General features: G+C 47.2%; 1 protein-coding gene and 1 long non-coding RNA gene across 5 annotated transcripts in view; one reads left to right on the top strand and one right to left on the bottom strand.

Moving 5' to 3' along the window:
• The first annotated feature begins 4,392 nt into the window (after nt 1-4,392).
• The window catches only part of CUNH20orf96 (chromosome unknown C20orf96 homolog), a 23,852-nt gene continuing 3,236 nt past the window's right edge, over nt 4,393-25,008 (top strand). For 2 of the 4 annotated variants that reach the window (XR_008417749.1, XM_019458881.2), the window contains exons 1-9: nt 4,393-5,069; nt 5,336-5,384; nt 5,962-6,079; nt 15,069-15,181; nt 20,165-20,323; nt 23,513-23,612; nt 24,313-24,470; nt 24,556-24,657; nt 24,817-24,903. Coding sequence is in view for 3 of the 4 variants with exons in the window: in XM_019458881.2 (XP_019314426.1) it covers nt 5,050-5,069; nt 5,336-5,384; nt 5,962-6,079; nt 15,069-15,181; nt 20,165-20,323; nt 23,513-23,612; nt 24,313-24,470; nt 24,556-24,657; nt 24,817-24,903 (906 nt within the window). In the remaining variant the exon portion in view is untranslated. Of the gene's footprint in view, nt 5,070-5,186; nt 5,385-5,961; nt 6,080-14,459; nt 14,590-15,068; nt 15,182-20,164; nt 20,324-23,512; nt 23,613-24,312; nt 24,471-24,555; nt 24,658-24,816; nt 24,904-25,008 lie in introns of those variants that run through there. The other 2 variants (XM_019458882.2, XM_019458883.2) reach the window with 2 other exon arrangements.
• Nucleotides 20,672-25,008, bottom strand: part of LOC109272616 (uncharacterized) — a 23,375-nt gene continuing 19,038 nt past the window's right edge. Inside the window, exon 2 of the long non-coding RNA XR_002082529.2 lies at nt 20,672-21,147. This is a non-coding gene — a long non-coding RNA (uncharacterized LOC109272616). The remainder of the gene's footprint in view (nt 21,148-25,008) is intronic.

Genomic DNA, 25,008 nt, shown 5'->3' with positions numbered 1-25,008 from the left:
TTTTACTGTGCCTTATCACAGTACACCTCTATTCATCAGTCCTTTTGATACATTCCTAAATGATACTGCATTTTTTAAAAAGACCCATTATACTCATGATGACAATTATAATATATTGAGCTCTTCAGTGCCCGGTACTGTACTAAGCTCATTAGCACACTTTAAGCTCTATCACATGGAATCTTCCAAAACCACGCTGTAATGACACCCCTATCACAAGAGGCAGGGGCCTGGAGACCCGGTTAAAACACTTGGCCGAGTGTCAGAGTAATAGGCGACCGCATGTGTAGGTGGCTTGTATTTCGAAACTGCTTTGCTTCTGACATTGTGGATCAAGGACTATTTGCATCAGACTCTCCGGAAAATCTGGTTGACACGAAGATTCTCAGCTGAAGTTCGCACTGGACAGAATTTGTATTCCTCCATCTGTCTCAAATGGTGCTTTGGAAGCATTAATAAAATCTGGGTGTTTGAGGGGATGGGTTAACAATACGCTTTGTCAGCTTTGTTTTCTTTATGCAAATCTGTGTGCATCTCAGGGTGTTTCAGTGACCATTGTGACTTTAGTGAAAGAAGAGGTGGATTGTGGAGTCAGGGAGACCCTGGTGTGAATCTGACTGCTTTGAATCTCAGCCTTGTCACATGGGGCCAATGACCTCAGTTTTCATAGGCTCAGTTTGCTCATCCATAACAAAGGGATATTAATGTCTACTCTCAGAAGACTAATGTTGGGGTTCAAGGAGATTGTGTGTCAAAGAGCTTGGTCCACAGGGGGTTTCCAAGAAAGGCTATTCTTCATTCTGTTGGTGTTTATTCTTTCTGCTTGACGGCTCAAGTCTTTCCACTGGGAGGAGGTTTACAAAACCAAATAGAACCTATATAATTTTAATAATCTCTCCCATTCCTCTTACCCTAACTGCTCACCCCAGGCAACTATCATACAGATATTTACAAGGATCAGGCAGGTACCTTAAATAAGGACAGTGTGCTGGGTGAACTGGAGAGCAGGTATTCTGTCTGAAGGGGCAGCCGCCAATCATCTTCCAGCTGATTATTGCTAGGGCTCACTGTAGCCAGATATTCCAAATTCTAAAGAGAAAACCAAACTATTTTATTTGTGGGAAACATTCTTCCTTCTCCTTCTACAAGGCTGTCTCCGCTATATTTGGTTCCTCTCTACAAAATTTAGAACCAGCTCACTAAATTCCAAGAAACCACTTTTTGGGATTTCAATTGGAATTGCATTGCGTTTGTACAGAACTGCCATTTGATAATACTAAATCACCTCATCTATGACCTCACTGGATTTCTCGTTTATTTAGGTCTTATTTGGATAAACTTCAATAACATTTTATAGTTTTCTTCATACACGTCTTGCATAATTAAAAAATTCATTTTGGGATACCTGGGTTGCTCTGACAGTTAAGTATCCGACTCTTGATCTCGGCTCAGGTCCTGATCTCACAGTTTGTGAGTTTGAGCCCTGCACTGGGCTCTGTGCTGACAGCTCAGAGCCTGCCTGGAATTCTGTCTCCCTCTCTCTCTGACCCTACCCCACTCATTCTCGTTCTCTCTAGAAATAAATAAATACTTTAAAAAATCAATTAAAAAAGGGAATACAAATTGAATTTTGTGTATTAACAACGCTGACATCTTTTAAAATTTCCAATGGTTTTTAAAATCACTTAAAAAAATTTTTTTAAGTTTATTTATTTTGAGAGAGACAGAAACAGCATGAGTGGGGTGGGCAGAGGGAGAGGAAGGGAGAGAATCCCAGGCAGGCTCCAGTGCAGAGCCCGATGGGGGGCTCAAACTCACAAACCTGTTGGATCATGACCTGAGTTGAAACCAAGAGTCAGACAAGACGCTTAACCGACTGAGCCACCCAGGTGCCCCTCACCTTGCTTTTCTATGTTGATACGTTCAGCCATATTGTCTGAATAACAAAGGTTTTGGTCTTTCTGTTCAGATCTAACAGTTCTTCTTGGGGGCACCTGGGTGGCTCAGTCAGTTGAGCGTTTGGCTCAGGTCATGAACTCGTGGTCCGTGAGTTTGAGCCCCGCGTCAGGCTCTGGGCTGATGGCTCAGAGCCTGGAGCCTGCTTCCGATTCTGTGTCTCCCTCTCTCTCTGCCCCTCCCCCGTTCATGCTCTGTCTCTCTCTGTCTCAAAAATAAATAAATGTTAAAAAAAAAATTTAAGGGGCGCCTGGGTGGCTCAGTTGGTTGAGCGCCGACTTCAGCTCAGGTCACGATCTCGCGGTCTGTGAGTTCGAGCCCCTCATCAGGCTCTGGGCTGATGGCTCAGAGCCTGGAGCCTGCTTCCGGTTCTGTGTCTCCCTCTCTCTCTCTGTCCCTCCCCGTTCATGCTCTGTCTCTCTCTGTCTCAAAAACATAAATAAACGTTAAAAAAAAAATTAAAAAAAAAAATAAATAAAAATTTTAAAAAACAGTTCTTCTTGGCTTACTGCACTATCCAGGACCTCTCATCTAACCAAACATATATTAAGCATATTTGTTTTATTTCTGACTACAAAGAAATGTTTGTATTTTGAAAAGATTTGACCTGTGGATTGGGTTCTGGCTCCATCTGAAATTTTACTAACCACATCTTATATTGTAAGATTTTGTTGGTATGTGTATGGCCATTCCTTCCATCAATTCCCTTTTTCTCAGGTCAAATTTTGCAGATCCAAGATTTCTGTAGTCTCTTTTGGTCATTTTTAGCTTTATTTCTTGTTGATTATCACTGTCAGCAATCTTCCCTAAGAGTTGGGTAAAAGACTGAAAATTTATATTTATTTCTCGGTGAATTTTTTTAGAAATTGTCAGCCATTCTCCTTAGCAGTCAGATTGGCCTATTGCAGAGATCATTGAACCAGGAGCTACAGGGGCCAGGCAGGTACTCTGAAAAACTCCGTCCAGATGGGCACTGAGGCCATCTACAGAGGGGAGACTTTACTCATTTCTGGCAAATTATTGCCATGGAAGGATATCAGAATTGGTCAGTTTGGCACCTCAGTCTGGGTTCTTATTGACAGACTTCTGGCATTGCACTTTTTTTTAAAGGTTAGTTAGGAGACTGTGACAGAGGCATGATTTGAGATGGACCTTGAAATAAGAAGCAGGTTTTGGAGAGGAAGACAGAGAAAAAAAAAAAAAAAAAGTCCGTGGGCCAGGCAGGTCTCTCTGTGCTGCAAGGTTGTAGATTGGGTGTGAGAGGAAAGCAAAGTATGTGTATGTGTGGGTGGTGGTAGTAAGCGGTATAATTCCAGGTATACTTTGAAGGTATTGCTGACAGACTTGGATATGGGGTGAGAGGTAAGTCAAAAGATGAGTCAAGGGGGAGGGGTGCGCATGGGTGGCTCAGCCAGTCTTGATTTCAGCTCGGGTCATGATCTCAAGGTTCGTGAGCTCAAGCCCTGCATTGGGCTCTGTGTGGACAGTGCAGAGCCTGCTTAGCCCCTTCCCCTGCTCGCACTCTTTCTCTCAAAATAAATATATATATATATTTAAAAAGGATGGGTCAAGGATGACTCCAGGAAGAGAGTTGCTATTTTGAGTTGGGGGAAAGAGTTGCATGTCAGAGTTGCCTATCAGGCACCCAAGTGGAGATGCTGAGTAGGCAGTTGGATGTATGCAGCTGGAACTCAGCGTAGAGGCTGGAGATACGAGTCTGGGAGGCATCTAGGCAGAGATGACATCTGAGGTCACAAGACTGGAAGGGAACGTGAATGGAGTGTGAGTGGATAAAGAAGAGAGGGCTGGGTTCTAGCCCCGAGACACTCTAAAGGGAAAAGAGGAAGAACCAGCAAAGGAGAAGAGAAGGGGTCAGGAAGCCACTCAAGAGAGTGGTTTCCTGGGCACCAAGTTTAGAAAGTGTTTCTACCCCAATGTTTATAGCAGCACTCTCAACAATAGCCAAATTATGGAAAGAGCCTAAATGTCCATCAACTGATGAATGGATAAAGAAATTGTGGTTTATATACACAATGGAATACTACGTGGCAATGAGAAAGAATGAAATATGGCCCTTTGTAGCAACGTGGATGGAACTGGAGAGTGTGATGCTAAGTGAAATAAGCCATACAGAGAAAGACAGATACCATATGGTTTCACTCGTATGTGGATCCTGAGAAACTTAACAGAAACCCATGGGGGAGGGGAAGAAAAAAAAAAAAAAAGAGGTTAGAGTGGGAGAGAGCCAAAGCATAAGAGACTGTTAAAAACTGAGAACAAACAGGGTTGATGGGGGGGTGGGAGGGAGGGGAGGGTGGGTGATGGGTATTGAGGAGGGCACCTTTTGGGATGAGCACTGGGTGTTGTATGGAAACCAATTTGACAATAAATTTCATATATTAAAAAAAAAAAAAAAGAAAGTGTTTCAAGGGAGGAGTGATCCGCTGTGTCAAATGCTGCAGATAGGTCAAGAAAGATGAGTAGAAGTGACTGTGGTGTTAGTACAGTGGAGGACACTGGTGGCCTTGACAGGGGCAGGTTCAGTGGAAAGGTGGAAATTCCTGGGGCAGTATCTCAGAGAACAATGAAGGAGGGTAGAATTCTGTGCACAGTTGTAGGAAGCGGTCTTAACAGGCAGTTCATACAGTCATAGGAGGGAGGCAATTAGGTGGGTCCATGAGATGATACGAACCTGTGAATTTACTGATCCCCAGGATTTTTCTTAGTGAAATAGGAAGCAAAATCATTAGCCAAGAATAAGGATGAAGAAGAAAGTGATGGAGGTTTCATGAGAAGAGAAACATGACGTAATTCTTTAGGATGATGGCTGGGGCCAGCTTAAGGATGGTATTTAAAACCCAGTTGAGCAGAATGTGGCGAGCTACGTTTCTGCTTGAGAGGTTAGTCCCTCAAGGCGCTCGGTAGTCCGCGTCCGTTTCCTTGGAGACGGACAGCCCGGTCTCGCTGGAAGTTTGAGCGGCCTAGGTTACCACGTGGTCCACGCTCAGACAAAAGAGTTGCAGAAGCCGAATAAATAGGCATCGCAAGAGATCGGAGCCCCGCGGACTCACAACTCTTCTTCCATTTTCCCCAATGGCCCATGTCTTTCCAAAGTAAGTAAAAGGAGCATCGATGGGTGGTGAAGTGCGCATGCGTCCCCCCCCCCCCCCCCGCCCCCGGCTTCTTTTGGTCTGGGCCTGGTTGTCTTTTGACCCCGCCCCCTCCCCCGCCCTCATCTCCCTAGCCCCGCCTCTCCCTCGGGCTCTCCCAGCTCCCGCGCGTTCCAGTGGTAGTTAACTGGGAGACCCTGTTCGCGTTTGCTGTTACAGTCCATGGGTTGGGAGTGATGGACGTTCTTTCCCGCCCCAACTCTTTCCAGACCCAACCGCTCTGGGATTCGCTCCACAGTCCACAACTTCCAGATTCTGGTGAGTCCGGGAGCGCTAAGGAGCAGATGGGGGCTTGCTGACCCTGGGCCTGCAGTCCTCCTGCCCTGAACCCCCAGGCTGTGACTGTCCCGGGTGATAGAGTCTGGAGACCTGAATTCCAGGCCTGCCTGTGTCACACAGTCGCTGTAGGATCCGGGGGCAATTCTCGGAGCCTGTTTTTTTCTCATCACCTTATCGGAACGTGAGGGTATTTTATACTGCTCTCTTATTTATCTCTGATTGCTACTATGGTTTTCTATTGGGTCTTTTCCATGCCTTCTGTTTCTCACAGTTCTTAGCACCTCACAGCCTGGATGTGCTTAGTAAATTCTGGCTGGCTGATAAAAAAGTGATAGCTAGCATTTCTGAAGCTCTTACCACATGCTTCACAAATATCCCTTGGACTGCTCGCATCAACCTGCGGAGGTGGGTTTTATAATTAGACCTAGTTTACAGATGAGAAAAATTGAGGCTCAGAGGAGTAAAGTCACTTGCTCAGGGTCACAGATATCTGTAAGGGGTGAAGCTGGGATTTGAACCCATCAGGCTGTGTGACTGATTGTGTTGTATCTGGTAGGATTATGTTCCATGGCAGCGGTCCAAGCAGAAAACCAAGCCATCTACTCTGCCTCCAGTCCTACAATCCAGAGGCCACAAGAAGAGCAGAGTGAAGGCTTTGACTAGTGTCCCGCCAGGTGGGCAGAAACCCTTGAGGGCTGGTATGTGGATGGGAGATGGGACAGCATGTATGCCCTCGGCCTTTGGTGACATCAACTGTATTAGAGTAGGCTAATTGCGGTAACAAACAATCCCCAAGTTTCAAGGGTTAATATTCAAGCCTATTTCTCATTTCCGTCAAAGAACAATTGTGGATCTGCAGGGGAGGAGGTAATCTTGTCCACATGGTCATTCAGCGATCCAGGCTTCTTCAGCCTTGTGGCTCTGACAGTTTGTGAGGCCTTGGAGTCCTCTGCTAGATACTTCTGCACTCAGGAGAGAGAGAGAGAGAGAGAGAGAGAGAGCGAGCAAGGATACGGGTAATTTTGTGGACTTTTTTTTTTTTTTTAGACTTGAAGTGATACATATCACTCCCACTCATGTTCCGGTGGCTGTAGCTCAGTCGTATGACTACCCATAACCACAAGAGGAGAAATGTCCTGCTGTGTGTCCAGGAGGCCAAGAAAACAGGGTTTGGTCAACTCAGGATAATCTCCACCACATTGTTGTTATGCCTTCTGAGGGAGTTCTCAGGCCCTTGGCTCAGGCAGACCTGGGTTCACTTCTTGGCTCTGCCCTTTACCATCTTGGAAAAGCCATTCATCTCTCTGAGCTTTAGTTTTCTCATTTTTTTAAAAATGTTTTTTATTTATTTTTGAAAGAGAGGGGGAGGCAGAGCATGAGTGGGGGGAGGAGCAGAGAGAGAGGGAGACACAGAATCCGAAGCAGGCTCCCGGCTCTGAGCCATCAGCACAGAGCCCGACGCGGGGCAGGAACTCATGACCCGCGAGATCATAACCTGAGCCGAAGTCGGACGCTCAACCAACTGAGCCACCCAGGCACCCCATAGTTTTCTCATTTGTAATATGAGGACCTGATAGGATGGCCGCAAGAATTAAATGAGAAGATCTGCGTCAAGCATTGTTGCTTAACCTTCTCAGACCCAACGTTCCTTTTAATAACAAATATTTTGTCATATTCCTTTAGTATCTGAGATAAACTTCATAGATAATATAATTGACCATGTATGTAATTTTAAAAATTAATATAATGCCCTCAGTGTAAAGTAAAGGAAAAGGAAAAGGAAAGCTGTTTATAGTTAAATAACTTCTATTTTAGTATGTAAATACTCAGGGTGAACTCTATTAGAAGATATGACAAAGTAGTCAGAAGCTTATTCACAGATGCGGAGTGACACGTGGTGGGATGTTAGGGACTCAAATGTCCAGAGGGATTTTTCATTGCAGTCACAATTTCCAAAGTGATGCCCCTCTCTTGGTAAAGTTCTTAACAAAACAGAGCACAATCTTCCCTTGATTGTAGCTGCTTTCTTGGAAAATTCAGCATTACCATAAACCCCTACAAAATACTCTTTGTGTTTAAATTTTTTCCTTTAACGTTTGTTTATTTTTTGAGAGACAGAGAGAGAGACAGAGCATGAGCAGGGGAGGGACGGAGAGAGGGAGTCACAGAATCCGAAGCCGGCTCCAGGCTCTGAGCTGTCAGCACAGAGCCCGATGCGGGGCTTGAACCCACGATCTGTGAGATCAGACCTGAGCTGAAGTCGGACGCTTAACCGACTGAGCCACCCAGGTGACCCCTCTTTGTGTTTATATGTGAAAGAGAGTCAGGTTCTGGGATCAGATCATTATAAATATGGTTTTTACCTACATCAGTGTCTGATAGGGCTTTGGAAAGTCACACAGGAAGTAGGAGAATTCTGTGTTCTGTGGGGCTGTCCTATTCTGGGGCTATCTATCGAGCATCCCTGGCCCCCACCCACAGATGCCCATCAGGCCCCCCAGTATTTGTGAGAACCACAAATTCTCCTTTCCAATGTATCTAAAACACCCCTGTCAAGAGATTTGGATGTTGAGTGCTGAGCACAAGGCCTGGTGGTAGTGACAGAATTTGTGTCTTTGCCTTTAGATCTATTCATACAGCATCCACAGGGAAACTCCTTTCCTTCTGTCACTGGGGAGACAGTGAGATGTGTAACATACAACCACAGTAAGAACCAGAGTAATTAACACAGGCCAAGCACTTATTATGTGCCAGATACTGTTCTCAGCACTTTGCCCACATCACTTCATTTAGTCTTCTCAACAACCCCGTGAGGTGGGTGCTGTGACGATCACCTCTTCTTCTAGATAAGGCATGGACAGGTGTAACTTCCAAGGTCCCACAGGTAGGAGGGGGCAGGGCCAGGCTGTGACAGTCGGCAGTTTGTCTCCAGGGTGGACAGTCTTAACCACAGGTCGATGGAGAGTCTGTGGGCACCGGAGAAACATGGACCTGAGTTGGTGTTCCTGTCTCCCTTCCTGCAATTCCATCTAGGTTATCTCTCGCAGCCCTCGCTACAGAGATTCCTGCTTTACACCCGGTGAAATCCTCTGTGTAAATTACAATGATGAAAATAGTTACCACTTGCTGAGGACTTATCTTATGTTAGGCTCTGTTGCAGAGGCTTCATTCATTCATTCATTCATTCATTCATGTATTCATTCAGCAGCATCCATTTGCTGAGTACCCACATGCCCCAAATTGGGCTGAGTGTTGTTGACTTATGGTGATGGAGACAGATTGGGTTTCCAGCTGCATAGAGTTCACAGTCCCAACCTCAAACATGTAACTACACAAAACTTAACTTAAAAAAAATTTTTTTTACACTTATTTTTATTTATTTTGAGAGAGATAGAGAGAAAGCAGGGGAGGGACAGAGAGGGAGACAGAATCCCAAGCAGGCTCTGCGCTGGCAGCACAGAGCCCGATATGGGGCTCGAACTCCCAAACCGTGAGATCATGACCTAAGCCGAAGTCATGTGTCAGAAGGTGTACTGACTGAGCCCCCCAGGAGTCCCTTTTTTAATTTTTTTTATGAAAAAATGTTTTTTATGCAAAACTTTCAATACACTTGAGATAGACGGGTACAAGGAAGTCACCACTTCATTCATTCCTTCCGACCTGGGAGATAAAATCACTATTTTACAGATGAAGGAACCGAGGCTTCGGTTGGTGAAATGTCTTAAGCAAAGTCATGTCCTTGAGGGCAGCTTTTGTGTCTTCAACAAGATGCATCAGCTGATTCCCCCAAGACGGGATGACCCCATTCCTTCTTGTTCCTCCCTTTTGCAACTAAAAAAGCCCTAGATGTAACACAACAAACGTAAGAAGACTTTGAAAACTGGAAAGAATAACGTGGGTTGGTTGCTAAAGGGGTGAGCAGTCATCTGGCCTGTATGCTACGTCTCAACAGGGGACGGACTGTCTGCTAAAATGAAGATTAAGTAGGACCCAGAGTATTATTTAAAACTTGGGGGTGCTTGGGTGGCTCAGTTGGTTGAGTATTGGACTCTTTTTTTAAAATGTTTTTATTTTATTTATTTATTTTTTAATTTTTAATGCTTATTTATTTTTGAGAGAGAGAGAGAGAGAGCGAGCATGAGTGGGGAAGGGGCAGAGAGACAAGAGGGAGACACAGAATCTGAAGTAGGCTCCAGGCTCTGAGCTGTCAGCACAGAGCCTGATGCGGGGCTTGAAGCCACGGACCATGAGATCATGACCTGAGCCGAAGTCAGACGCTCAACCACCTGAGCCACCCAGGCACCTCAAACATCCGGCTCTTAATTTCAGCTCAAGTCATGATCTCACGGTTCGTGAGTTCGAGCCCCATGTCGGGCTCTATGCTGACAGCGCAGAGCCTGTTTGGGATTTTCTGTCTCCCTCTCTCTGTGCTCCTTCCCTGCTCACTCTCTATCTCTCTCTCTCAAAAATAAATAAATAAGCATTAAAAATAAACATCAAGGATACGACAAAAGCACTTGTCGTACCAAGAATAAGGAAAATCACAACATGAAGGAGAAAAGACAGACATCAACACCAAGATGAGTCGGATAGAATGATTTGACTGTTTTTATTTACAGATGGCGTGCCTGTCTATGTAGAGAATCTTAAGGAATCTACTAAATCTCAAAGAAACTAGAATTAATAAGTTTGTCAAGGTTGCAGAATACAAGTACACAAAAAAATCAATCACATTTCTATGTTCTTACAATGAGTATGGGGAAACCAAAATTAAAAATACATTTATAATCCAAAGAAATTGAAACATTTAGGCATAAACTTAACAAAGAATGTATAGGACTTGTATGCTGAAAATTACATAATGCTAATGAAAGAGATCAAAGAAGACCTAGATAAATGGAGAGACATACTATTCACAATTAGAATACTCAGCATAGTGGGGGCCCCTGGGTGGTTCAGTCGGTTGAGCGTCTGACTTCGGCTCAGGTCATGATCTCACAGTTTGTGGGTTCGAGCCCCACGTCGGGCTCTGTGCTGACAGCTCGGAGCCTGGAGCCTGCTTCAGATTCTGTGTCTCCCTCTCTCTCTCCTCCTCCCCCGCTCATGCTCTGTATCTCAAAAATAAAGAAACATTAAAAAAAATTTAATAAAATTAAAAAAAAGATTCTTTCTCCCTCTCTCTCTTAAAAATAAATAAAAACATTAAAAAAAAAAGAACACTCAGCATAGTAAAGATGCCAATTCTTCCCAATTTGATTTCTATGTATAATGTAATTCCTATCAAAATCCCAGGAAGGTGTTTTATAGACATAGGTTTAATCTAAAATTTATATTGAAAACCAAGGCCCTAGAATAAACTATTTTGAGAAAGGAGGATAATGTGGGAAGAATCACTTTACCTGATACTAAGGCATACTATACAGCTACAGTAATCAAGACAGCATAGAATGGGCAGAGATAAACACCTACACCAGTGGAACAGGACAGAGAAACCAGAAATAGAGCCACATAAATATGCCTGGCTGATTTTTTTTTTTTTTAATTTTTTTTTTCAACGTTTTTTATTTATTTTTGGGACAGAGAGAGACAGAGCATGAACGGGGTAGGGGCAGAGAGAGAGGGAGACACAGAATCGGAAACAGGCTCCAGGCTCCGAGCTGTCAGCCCAGAGCCTGACGCGGGGCTCGAACTCACGGACCGCGAGATCGTGACCTGGCTGAAGTCGGACGCTTAACCGACTGCGCCACCCAGGCGCCCCACCTGGCTGATTTTTGACAAGGGTGCAAAAACAGCTCAGTGGAGGAAAAGGAAGCCTTTTCCACAAATAGTGCTGGGGCAAGTGGACATCCATAGGCAAAAAGAAAAAACAAACAAACAAAAACAAAAAAAAAACAAAAAAAGGGAGAGAGAAAGAAAAACAAAAAGAACCTTGACTTGAGTTTCAGAAGTTAGACAAAACTTAACTCCAAATTAATTGTAAAATGAAATAAAAATTAAATGTGTTCATGTAAATGCGTACACCTTTTAGGAAAGAAAATACAGGAGAGAAAAATCTTTGCGACCCATGGCCACGTGAAAAGCTCTCAGACTTTATACCAACAGCTTGATCCATAAAAGAAAAATGAAATAAATGGGGAAGTTCGATATCATCAAAAGTAAAAACTTGTTCTGTGAAAGACTGTGTTAAGGGGATGAAAAGACGAGCTACAGACTTGGAGAAAATATTTGCAAACTGCATCTGACAAAGGACTGCTGCTTAGAATATATTGAGAACTCTCAACAGAAGAACAATGCAGTTAGAAAATGGGCAAAAGACATGAAGAGACATTTCACTGATGAGGATATCCAGATGGTAAATAATCACATGAAAAGATGTTTGACATCATTATCCATTAGGGCCGTGCAAGTTACACCACAGTGACTTGTCACCACACGCCTATCAGAATGGCTAAAATGAAAAATAGTGATAACACCGAATGCCGGCAAAGAGGAGAAGCTGGACGATGCATGTGTTGCTGGTGGGCATGTAAAATGCTACAGCCGCTCTGGAAGAGACTTCGGCAGTTTCTAATGAAACCAACATGCAGTTCTCATCACGGTTCAACAATTGCACTCTTGGGCATTCATTCCCGTGACGTGACAACTTAGGGTCACACAAAAACCAGTGCATGAATGTTCCATAGCAGCCTTATTCATAATACTCTCAAACTGGAAGCAATCCAGATGTCCTTTAATGGTTAATGGTTAAATAAGCTATGGTACATCCATACCACGGAATACTATCCATTGATAAAAAGGAAAGGATTGTTCAGATTCTGTGTCTCCCTCCCTCTCTCTGCCCTTCCTCTGCTCATGCTCTGTCTCTCTCTCGCAAAAATAAAAGGAAAGGATTGTTGATACAGTCAATAACTTGGATGAATCCACAGAATTTTGCTGAGTGAAAAAAAGCCAATTCCAGAAGTTATATATTCTACGATTCCATTTATGTAGCATTCTGGGAATGACAAAATTGTAGAAATGGAGAACGGATGAGTGATCACCAGGGGTTAGGGACACAGGCTGGGGGAGGGTGGTAAGGGGAGGGGAAGAGGGTATGGCTATAAAAGGCAACATGAGGGGCCCCTGGGTGGCTCAGTCGGTTAAGGGGCCGACTTTGGCTCAGGTCATCATCTCGCGGTCCGTGAGTTCGAGCCCCGCGTCGGGCTCTGTGCTGACAGCTCAGAGCCTGGAGCCTGTTTCAGATTCTGTGTCTCCCTCTCTCTGACCCTCCCCTGTTCATGCTCTGTCTCTCCCTGTCTCAAAAATAAATAAAACGTTAAAAAAAAAAACATTTAAAAGAGGCAACATGAACTATGCTTGCGGTGATGGAAATGTTCTATATCTTGCCTGTCTTAACATCAGTTTCATGGTTCTGATATTGTAGGTGATTTTGCAAAATGCTACCATTGGGAGAGACTGGGTTAAGGATACAGAAGATCTCTCTCTCTGTGTTTTTTTTTTTTTAATGTTTTTTATTTTATTTTTGAGAGCAAGAGAGTGTGAGCAGGGGAGGGGCAGAGAGAGAGGGGAACGGGGGATCCAAAGTGGGCTCAGTACGGACAGCAGCAAGTCCGATATGGGGCTCAAACTCATGAACCTTGGGATCATGACCTGAGCCGAAGTCAGATGCTTAACTGACTGAGCCACCCAGATGCCCCAGTAATAAATTTAATTAAAAATAAAAAAGATATATCAGGGCTACTGCCATTAATGAAAATAAATTGTCATTATTAAAGCTACAAATCTCCCTAACTATTTGAGTTCAACTTGCTAATCTTATAATTTTTACAAACACCACAAAGGGGGATTTTGGAAGTTGGTTAATTAATTTCCCCTAATTCTTTTAAGCCACATCTTAAAATTTCATATATTGAATTTTCATTTTCAAAGAGTTCGCTTGTCTGATTCACAAAGACCATCGAGCATTTAAATAATGCTTGTACATCTAATAAATAAACTTCGAGATATGGGTAATCTTATGTCCTCTCATGTTTCGGTAATTTATACACATTTAATAAGAACGTCTTAAACTTTTAATTTGAAACAAATCTAAATCAAAATCTCATTTACACATTTTAAATTAGAACCACAATATTAATCTATTAATCATTCCATCTTTTAAACACTACAATTAAATACCCGGCGTATACAGATAACTCATAACTTTAACACAACATTATTGTAGTTTACTTCATCACTTCAGCAGTTATTACTAACATCTTCCAGGGTTAGATGTGTCGATGCTTTGAAGAAATACTATTTTTCTGAATTGTACTGGGTTGCACCTGGAGTAGGGATTGGGGGGAGGGGCGGGGACGAGAATGTGGCCACAGCATTCATGATGATTTGGGCGATTTTTTTTTTTTTTTTGATTTATTTTTGAGAGAGAGAGAGAGAGCACAAGCAGGGGAGGGGCAGAGAGAGTGGGGGACAGAGGATCTAAAGCAGGCTCTGTGCTGACTGTAGAGAGTCCGATGCAGGGCTCGAACCCATGAACCATGAGATCGTGACCTGAGCTGAAGTCAGTCCCTCAACTGGCTGAGCCACCCAGGTGCCTTGATTTGGGTGATTTGTCCCGGGCTGGCACATGACACGCTGTGAGGAAGCAGGGGTTCTGAGAACACGTCCTCCAAATGCCTTATTCTGATTGGAACTATTTTCTTTCTTTTTTTATTTTTTTTATTTTTTTTTAACGTTTATTTATTTTTGAGACAGAGAGAAACAGAGCATGAACAGGGGAGGGGCAGAGAGAGAGGGAGACACAGAATCCGAAACAGGCTCCAGGCTCCGAGCTGTCAGCACAGAGCCCGACGCGGGGCTCGAACTCATGGACCATGAGATCATGACCTGAGCCGAAGTCGGACGCTTAACGGACCGAGCCACCCAGGCGCCCCAGATCGGAACTATTTTCGTATACTCCTTATCTGGCAGGGCCACAGCTTTTAGAGGTGTTTCGGACAGCCAGTCGGGAGTTTTGCACAGCTCCTGTGCCTTCGTATGGTGCTGTGGTTCTGATGCCAATCCTCAGGTCATCAGTAACAGCAGTGACAACGAGAAATGCATATTCAGCACTGAGTATGGATCAGGCACTTCTCGACACACTTTAAAGCAGAATAACATTTAATCTTCACGACAACCCGATGAAGTAGGCGTGATGATCACTCCTATCTTATAGGTGGGAAAACTGAGGGATAGAGAGGTCATGTGACCTGCCCAAATTCACTGGCTAGTGGAAAGCAGTGTCTGGATTCGAACCCAGGCTGTCTGGCTGATTAGTTCCTGCCCTTAACCCCCGCCCTGTCTGACTCTGCTACCGGCCAGGTTGGTGGGAGAGATTGCGGGCACCTGGCCGTCTCCTGTGCTACTCTTCTCGCTCCTCCCCTCTGTCCATGCCCAGGGTCACGGGGAAGCCTCCTGCACTTCTCTGTCCCTTATATCAAGGCCCAAAGTGAGGCCTGGGAGCTTACTGATAGATATGAGTTTCATGCTCTGCCTCACTGTCACATATTATAAGGTCGAGAGTGGGTGGGGCTGGGGCCTGGGCCACCTCAATGGATGGTACTGGGACCCGATCCTAGGCCTGCCTATATCTTTACTCCCTCTCTGCCTTTTCCCATGCCCTAGCGTTGCATTCCAAGTCCGCCACGTCGATGACAAGCCAGCTGAGGCAGCCACAAGAAATGCACAGAGAGAAGCTGGACTCTGGGAAGGCACAGGCCAAAATCCGGCTAATGAAGGTAGGAGCATCCTCCCACAGGCACCGGGGCCCAGGATGGGGGCAGAGGGGTGGGGGGACAGCGATAGCAAACACGCACTGAACATTTGGTGGATGCTGGGCTCATTTCCTCGTTAGCAATGCCATGGGCATGCTTATCGTCACCCCCATTTTACAGATGGGGAAACTGAGGTGCAAGGCGATGAAGGACTTGTACCAGGTCACATAGCCAGAAAATGGTAGTACCAGAGCCACTTAAGCAAAGTGTTTGCCTTTGTGTTTAAGACTAGGAGGGGCGCCTGGATGGCTCAGTCGGTTAAGCGGCCCACTTCGGCTCAGGTCATGATCTCGCGGTCCATGAGTTCGAGCCCCGCGTGGCGCTCTGTGCTGACAGCTCAGAGCCTGGAGTCTGTTTCAGATTCTGTGTCTCCCTCTCTCAGACCCTCCTCTGTTCATGCTCTGTCTCTCCCTGTCTCAAAAATAAATAAAACGTTAAAAAAAAAAAAAATTAAAAAAAAAAAAAAGACTAGGAAAATGATCAGAATCGCTTTTTATTTCACTGCATTAGGAACACAATCTGGTGGCTTGTCCATTAAGACATTTCTAGTAAATGAACTTTTCGTGGAATACGATGCACCTTGAAGCAGAGCTTAGACGCTTACTAGTACATTTTTCACACCTCTGATACAATTTTAGATAAGTAATTTTCTCACCGTCCATTGTTTTCTATGGCTTCAGAACAACGTTTCAAAGTATTTGAAATGACAAAAAGAAGAGTCTTTGTGTCCATAGAAGAAAGTAGAATACTGAATACTATAAATACTACAAAATACCGTAGAAGAATTATTAACTTCTTCGAGAAAGTTTTTTTTTTTCCCAAAAGTTTTTTTTTTTTTCCCCATGAAATTTCATGGATTTGGCTATCAATAAATGTCTGGTAATACATTTCAGATGTTTGTTCATCTTCTGCTTTATTTTTTTATTTTTTATTTTTTTTTCAATATATGAAATTTATTGTCAAATTGGTTTCCATACAACACCCAGTGCTCATCCCAACAGGTGCCCTCCTCAATACCCATCACCCACCCTCCCCTCCCTCCCACCCCCCATCAACCCTCAGTTTGTTTCGAGAAAGTTTTTAAGAGCTCAGTGAACAATTACTAAATAAAGAAATAGGGAAGAATGCTATGAAACCTTTTCTTCCCTTTAACCTTCAATTTTGCAAAAAGGTTCAGAGGTGGCCCAGCGTTCTTAAAGGAGGAACTCATATTTCTGGTGTTTATTGTTATTGTTTTATTATTTTCTTTCTTAAAAATTTTTTTAAAATGTTTTTATTTATTTATTTTTTAAGTTTATTTATTTAGAGAGAGAGAGGGAAAGCGTGTGCTTGGGGAAGGGGCAAGGAGAGAGAGAGAGAGAGAGCGAGAGAGGGAGAGAGAGAGGGAGAGAGAGAATCCCAAGCAGGCTCCATGCTGTCAGTGCGGAGCCCGATGTGGGGCTCGAACCCACCAACTGTGAGATCATTACCTGAGTGAAATAAAAAACCCAATGCTTGGGCCGCCTGGGTGGCTCAGTCGGTTAAGCGTCCGACTTTGGCTCAGGTCATGATCTCACGGTTCGTGGGTTCGAGCCCTGCATCGGGCTCTGTGCTGACAGCTCAGAGCCTGGAGCCTGTTTCAGATTCTGTGTCTCCCTCTGTCTCTCTGACCCTCCCCTGTTCATGCTCTGTCTCTCTCTGCTTAACTGACTGAGCCACCCAGGCACCCTGTTTTTATTTATTTCTGAGAGGGGGAGGGGCTGAGAGAGAGGGGGACAGAAGATCTGAAGCCAGATCTGTGCTGCAGAGAGCCCAATTTGGGGCTCAACCTCATGAACCATGAGATCATGACCTGAGCGGGAGTCCAATGGTTAACCCACCGAACCATCCAGGCGCCCCTCTAGTGTTATTTTTATCCTGACTTTAGAACTTGGACAATTTGGCTCTGAAACCTGGGCTCCTAAACAGTTCCTAGTGTTGTCTCTTGTAACCATTCATTCGTTTAGTCAATAAATATTTATTGAATGCCTCCTATGTGCCAGGCTCTGTTCTAAGGATTTACCAGTCATGTGGCTGGCCTCTGACCTTAGGGAGATTACATTCTACTTTGGGAGACAGACAACAAACAAGACAGATAAATATATAATATGTGCCGTGATGATAAGAGTAATGAAGAAGTGTAAAGATAAGGTTAGGGGCTAGAGAGGCACAGAGGAAGAGTGGCTGTGACTGTTTCAGACAGGGTAGTCAGAGAAGGCTGCTAAAGTGATATCTGAGGGAGAAATGTTCTAGATAGACGAACTGCAAGTGCAAAGGTCCTGAGGTTGGTATAGCTGGAGATGAGGAAAGATAGTGGGAGTAGGGGTATGGGTGGTGATTTGTTTGCAGCTCTGTTTTCCCTGCTCTGGCTTTTTTTTTTTTCCTTTTAATGTTTTTATTTTATTTTTGAGAGAGAGAGAGAGTGCGTGCATGAGCGGGGCAGGGGCAGAGAGAGAGAGGGAGACACGGAATCTGAAGCAGGCTCCTGGCTCCTAGCTGTCAGCACCGAGCCCGACGTGGGGCTCAAACCCACAAACCGTGAGATCATGACCTGAACTGAAGGCTGACTGAGCCACCTAGGCACCCCTGGGCTTTGTGTTTCTATGCTGAGTGAGACAGGAAGACCCTGGAGGGTTCTGAGTAGAACCGGGAGATGATCTGACCTACGTTTTCACAGGAGTCCTTGGGCTGCTGCTGCTGTGTGGAGAATGGACATGGGGACAAGGGGGGGAACAGGAAGGGAGCGGAAACTACCCAGTCGATTTGCTCTCGGAGACAGAAGAGGATCCTGACTCTGCCCCTCAGTCTCAGGACAATATGCCTCTACATTTGAGAGAGGGAAAACTATGTGCCAGGTGCCATCCCCGGTGTTGGGGACACAGCCGTGAACACAGCACTCAGAACCTGTTCTATTATGGAGCTGACGTTGTGGTGGTGGGGGGGGGGGGGGGGACCTGTAATAAATGGATCAAAAAACCCCAAAGAATAGTTACTCCTCAGTTTATTCAACCCATACTTGTGGAGCCCCAGGCACTGTCCTATGTGCTGTGCCCTACAGCTGTGACGACACATGGCTGCCCCCGCCCTCCTGGCTGCAACATTCTAGTGGGGGAGGCAGGCAAGAAGTAAGAAAAATAATAAGAAAAAGATATAATTGCAGGTTGGGGTGAGGATCAGGAAGGAAACAAAGCAGGGGTTCTGCACTAGATCTGGTGGCCAGGGAAGATCCATTTCTAGGGCAGAGGTCATGAATTCTACAGTCGATTCGAATCCCCTGGGAGTTGGGTATGTGCGGGAGCACAGCTTCCTGAGGCCAGCCCCGGCGACGTTGGCTCGGCGGGCTTCTGGGAGACGAGGCTGATCGTCGTACCAAGTGAAATTGAGCATGTGAAGTGCTTAGCACAGTTTTGGGCACGTGATAAATACTCTGTACGTTTGCACCATGACTCATTCTATGAGGAGTTTGGGAGCCGAGGGCCAGGAGAGGGTGATTTCTAGTAAAGGACAGAGAAACGAGGAACAACAGAGGAAGAGAGCACGTAGGTATGGCAGAGGTGGAGGGCTAGAGCCCGTGGCGATAGTTTCAGCTCCTGTTCCTGAGTCACACTGGGTGCCAGGCACTGCCGCCAAGGGGCTTGATTGTGAATGTTACCGCCTGTTTTCTACAGCAGCTCTCTGAAGCAAGTATGTTTCCTGACCTTGAGAAATATTAGCAGGGCTCTCGGAGGCTAACGCCTCTGGCCAGGTTCCCTGCGGCCGTAAGTGGCCGACTTGGTGTTTGAACCAAGTGTGTCTAGACCTTACATCCGGCTTTTAATCACTGTGGGGCTTGGCCACATCTCGCAGCTTTAAGCCCACTCACTTCCTGGTCTTGGTGTCGTGAGAAGACAGGCATTGGGAATCACAAGTCTGGCTTTCCAGTGCCGGTGCCATTACCTTCTGGCTGCGTGACTTGAGGCAAGTCCCTTAACCTGGCTGAGTCTCCGTTTATCAATAAAATAAGAGTTAGTTGGGGTGCCTGGGGAGGCTTAGTGGTTGAGCATCTGACTTTGGCTCAGGTCATGACTGGGCTCGCAGCTGACAGCATAGGGCCGGCTTCGGATCCTCTGTCCCCGCCCCGCCCCCCCCCTTCCCCCGTTTGTGTGTGTGTGTGTGTGTGTGTGTGTGTGTGTGCGCGCGCGCGTGCGCGCTCTCTCTCTCTCTCTCTCTCTCTCTCTCTCAAAAATAAACATTAACAAAATAGCATGTGTTTAAACAAATGAAATAAGAGTCAACATAGGGGATGACCTGATACCGTGTGCCATGTTTGGAGTGAGGCACATAGTAGGCCCCCAACAATTCTTACTGTTCTTATTGTAGATTCTGTGTACCTGCTGGTGGCAACCTTAGGCAAGTCCCTTAACCTCTCAGACCCTCATTGTTTCCACGGGGGAGCGATGTACGAAATGAGACGCTACTCATTCAGCTCAGCTGCCTGCAGAGAAACGGCAGCGATTTTTCTTGCTTCCCCTGCTTCTCCACACAAGGCCCGTCACCTCTGCCACCTTCTTACCTACCTGGGGTGTTTTTTATTTTTATGACAATTGGTATTACTGTATCTTCTTGACTCAAAGAAGCCAGCGATCATAAGGTGCAGCTTTATCTTATTTACCCACGAACAGAATTTTGTCAGATTGTGGCATGCCGCCGGTTGGAAGAGGCACCCCCCCCCCCCCCACCTCCGAGGTGTAAAATTAGGGGAAAATGGGCGATTCAGGATGGACGAAGTAGTTCCGCGGCTCTGACCCTCAGACAATGGGGTCGCATTTACCAGTCGCGACCACAAGGGGGCGGGCGTGCGGCGGGAGGGAAGCGGTCCCTCGGCTCCGGGAGGCTCCAGCCTTCCCGCGCAGCCCCGCCTCCCATCGCTGCCCTCCCCTCCGCCCGCAGACGTTGCTCAGGAACGAGCGAAACTCACTCCAGGAGCTGTGCAGCCATGAGGTCTTCCTCACCACGCTCAACTGGGAGCTGGTCAAGGCCATCCAGGACATGGAGGACAGCTCGGCCCTGAACGCGCGCGCGATGCTGCAGCAGCAGGACATCCTCGCGGTGAGGCCTAACTGCACCCCCCTCGCCTCCGCCCTGTGCACCTCCGTCCAGCTCTCGGCGCCGCCCCGCTGAGCGCTCGGGTGCCCTCTCCCGGCCTCTCCCGGCCGGTTGCACCAGCGGCTTCCTTCTGGCAGATGCATCTCTCACACTTGGCCCCACCTCCCTGGGTTTTGGAATCAGACCCAGATGGGGGCTCATCCCAACGCCAGCACTAATTGGAGTTAACCTCTGAGCTCTGTGAAGTAGAGCACAAAGCACCCACCCCAAACGCGGGGTTGTACTCGGCACACAGTAGGTGTGCAAGAGAAAGCGGCTGCAGTCCCCACCCCAATCAGCAAATACACAGTGTAATACTGAGTGCTCTGTATAGACTCATATAATCCTTACAACAACCCCCTAGGGTGGGCACTATTATCTTTATTTTACGTCGGAAAAAATGGAAACAGAGAGGCTGGGTAACTTGCCCAAGGTCACCCTCAAGCACACCCACCTAGCAACTGGGATTTGAACCCAGGCAGTCTGGCGCCAGGGTCTGGCTTCCTCCCAGCATGCTGTGATCTGCGCTCTCAGCCCGTGGTGGCACTTATGGTCTATTGATGGCGCTTATGGTCTATGGGTGGTGCAGCTTTTCAGAGAACCCAGGGGGCATCCTCTGCCTCCTCTGGGAGAGGCTTGGAGAAGCTGCTGGAAGAGAGCTGAAAGTTCACAGGGACCCAGGAGTTTGGGCTGGAGAAGAGTCAGAGAAAATGGCTTCATGGAGCCGTTCTGGAGTTCCCTCTGGCCGCGGTCTGCCCCGGGAGAAGAGGGACTGAGCTCACTGGAGCCTGTGAGATGAAGAGAAAATGACGTCTTGGGAACTTGGTCTGCTCAGGCTGCCATAACAAAATGTGATAGACCAGGGGGCTTAGACATAGGCATTTTTTCTCAGGGTTTTGGAGGCCGGAAGTCCAAGATCAGGAGGCCAGGAGGGTTGAGGTGCGGTGAGGCCTTTCTCCTCGGGGTGCAAATGGCTGCTTTCTCTCTGTGTTCCCAGATGGCTTTTCCTCTTTGCTCACATGGAGAGAGAGATCTCTCGTGTCTCTTCCTCTTTTTTTTTTTTTTTTAGTAAAATTTATTTTTAAACTTTTTAAAATATAATTTATTGTCAAATTGGTTTCCATACAACACCCAGTGCTCATCCCAACAGGTGCCCTCCTCAATACCCATCACCCACCCTCCCCTCCCTCCCACCCCCCATCAACCCTCAGTTTGTTCTCAGTGTATAAGAGTCTCTTATGGTTTGCCTCCTTCCGTCTCTAACTTTTTTTTTCCCTTCCCCTCCCCCATGGTCTTCTGTTAAGTTTCTCAAGATCCACATAATGAGTGAAAACATATGGTATCTGTCTTTCTCTGCCTGACTTATTTCACTTAGCATAATACTCTCCAGTTCCATCCACGTTGCTGCAAATGGCCAGATTTCATTCTTTCTCATTGCCAAGTAGTATTCCATTGTATATATAAACCACATCTTTATCCATTTGTCAGTTGATGGACATTTAGGCTCTCTCTTCCTCTTCTTATAAGCACACTAGTCTTATCGGGTTAGAGCCCCACCCTTTTGACCTCATTTAACCTTCATTACCTGCTTGAAGCCCCTATCTCCAAATACAGTCATATTGGGGGGTAGGGCTTCAACATGTGAATTTGGTGGGGGAGAGGGGAAACAATTCAGTCTATAAGAGAAGCCAAGGACCTGCAGAGTTATTCATCCCAAACTTAGTAGAATATTCTCTAAACTTAGACAAAGTCATTGTTGATTTTCTGGCATTGATCCATTAATACATTTTTCTGTTCATCCTGAGTGCTTCCTGTGGGCCCTTGGGAAACAGTGATTAGTGGGGCACTTTGTCTACATCAAGCTCTCCTCGTGGGGTCACGGGCAATTAGAAAGCCATTTATGTGTACTGCCGTGGGGACAGGGGATGTGGGGAGCCCTCTCACCCAGAGGGGCCCTCTCACCCAGACATGGGAAGGTCAGGAAGGCTTCCTGGAGAAAGGGATGCTTGGGTTGAAACCTGCAGAAGTAGGTGTTCACTGGTAGAGGGCTGTTGCGGGCAGAACGAATGGGCATACAAGGCCTGTGGAGAGAGGGAACATAGCTCAAGGAGCCACATGTTGGCCCAAGGTCAGGCCAGGGCCTTGTCAGCTTAGCTAAGGAGTTTGGGCCTTATTTAAGGGCAGAGGGGAGCCACTGGAGAGTTTTAAATAGCAGAGAGATGAGGTCAGCTTTTATTTATTTATTTATTTATTTATTAAAAAAAATTTTTTTTTTAACGTTTATTTATTTTTGAGAGAGAGAGACAGAGCATGAACAGGAGAGGGTCAGAGAGAGAGGGAGACACAGGATCCGAAACAGGCTCCAGGCTCCGAGCTGTCAGCACAGAGCCCGACGCGGGGCTCGAACTCATAAGCCATGAGATCACTTGAGCCGAAGCTGGACGTTCAGCCGACTGAACCACCCAGGCACCCCTATTTTTTTTTTTAAAGAAAGATCATCCTGACTGCTGTGTGGAGCATGGATCTAAGGACAGCCAGTTAGCAGTAGCTGTTGTAGCATTGCAGGCAGGAGATGAAGAGAGCTTAAATAAGACAGTGGCAGTGGGGATGGAGAGAAGGACATGGCTTTGCAGGCTGTTGGGTGTTTTTTTTTTTAATATTTATTTATTTTTGAGAGAGAGAGGGAGAGAGACAGAGCATGAGCAGGGGAGGGGCAGGGAAGGAGACACGGAATCGGAAGCAGGCTCCAGGCTCCGAGCTGTCAGCACAGAGCCGGATGCGGGGCTTGAACCCGTGAACCGTGAGATCCTGACCCGGGCCGAAGTCAGACACTTAACTGACTGAGCCACCCAGGCACCCCAAGGCTGTTGGGTTTTAAATCTGTAGCACTTGGTGACATTTCAAAGGAAGGGGGCGTGGGGACCGCAGCCTGGGTTTGGCCCGGTGCCTGGGCGCGCGGCCGTGCCATCGGCGGAGGTGGGTGGTAGAGGGGACCGTGTGGAGCGGGTCGGCCAGCCTCCGGGCAGGTTGCTGGGGCTGGGGCTGGGTTTGGATCTGGGGGCTCCTCCGAGGAAGTGCCGGGTCCCCCGAGAGCCCATGCTTCAGCAGCGCCAGGAGACGGTGGGGGGCGAGCTGACCCCACCCCTCCCACAGACCATCGTGGACATCTTGGAGTGCTCCAACAAGAAGAAGCTGCGGCAGCTGACGTGTGAACTGAAGGAGTGGGAGGAGAAGGAGGAATCCAAGATCAAGCGTGAGGATCCCTGGGGCGAGCTCCCCGGTCCCCTCTCTGGCTTCTGGGAGGTCAGCAGGGCGCCCACCTTGCACCTGCCTTTTGGAAACCAGCAGCCCCGTCATCCCCCTGGGTCGGCAGGTGGAATTGCTAAGATGCAGAGCTTAGTGGCTTACTTCTGGAGCACTTGGCGCTTCGAGGCCCCGCGAGGCTTCCCCTTTACGGGCACTCTCGGTCACTGCGGCTCCCTGTGAGGCAGGGACCGTTCACCCATTTTACAGATGGGAAAGCCGAAGCGAAAGGAAGTGAAAGTAGCCCGCCGAAGGTCAGATAGCTGGGCAACAGAATCCAGCCCCAGCTTGCCTCTGTTTCCTGCCAAGGTCCCTCTGGGAGCCGGTGGCTGGGTCCCTCTGGTCCCGGGTCTTCGATCGTGTTGAGCCCGTGGTTTCTTTCCCCGGAGCAGACTGGAAGCCTTCTGAGGGAAGGGGCGGTGTGTCGGCGAGCCTCAGACCCTGGGACACCACCCCCATGGAGGGCGGCAGGACAGACTTTGTCTTAATGGTCGTTTCATGGGCCCGTTGCCCTGGGAGCAGGTGCATGAGGAGACAGGTCCAGGGAGGGACAGTCTTGGCGAGGGTCACACAGTAAGTGGGCCTCCCGCATCTCCTGGGAGGGGTCCTTGAGGGAGGATCCTGCCTCCTGTCCCTCCTGACCTCTCCAGACCTGGAGCAGCAGGTGGAACAGCTGAACGCCACGATCGAGAAGACCCAGAAGGAAGTGAACTTCCTGAGCACGTACATGGACCGCGAGTACCCCGTCAAGTCGGTCCAGATTGCCAACCTTGTGCGCCAGCTGCAGCAGATAAAGGACAGCCAGCAGGTAGGTGGGCCCTTGGCCCCGCTCCGCCATACTGGACCATACTGGAGACAGGGCTGGTGGCCAACACCCTCCTGCTGGCCCCTAGGATGAGCTGGATGACCTTAATGAGATGCGCAGAAAGGTCCTGGAGTCTTTGTCCGAGCAGATTCAGAGGAAGAAGAAAAACCTTCTGAGATCTCTGGTGGTGGTGAGTAGGCAGCTGCTGGGGTAGGTATCCAGGTCCTGCCCCAGCCCTGCTTTCTTCCCCGTCCTCTGCCTCCAGGCCCCCTGCACCCCCTCTGGTCTCTACCACGCACTGCTGCCCAATAAGAGGCACTGGGGGGCCAGACCTCTCCTCCCTCCACAGAAAAACCAGCAGCGCCATCAGGAGGCTCTTCTGCAGAAGATCCGGGATGGGCAGGACATGCTGAAATGCAGGGGCAAGTTCAGAGAAGTGAGTGGGCACGGAAGGTGACGGTCCCTCCGGGAGGGAGCAGAAGGGTGGGCGGTCCCCAGGACCTATGGGAGTCAGGCTTGTCTTGATCTGGCGCTCGGGTCT

The sequence above is a fragment of the Panthera pardus genome, unplaced genomic scaffold, assembly GCF_024362965.1.
Source record: "Panthera pardus isolate Hobbes unplaced genomic scaffold, ASM2436296v1 HiC_scaffold_25, whole genome shotgun sequence".
NCBI lineage: Eukaryota > Metazoa > Chordata > Mammalia > Carnivora > Felidae > Panthera > Panthera pardus.
This window is presented reverse-complemented; position numbering and strand designations above follow the sequence as displayed.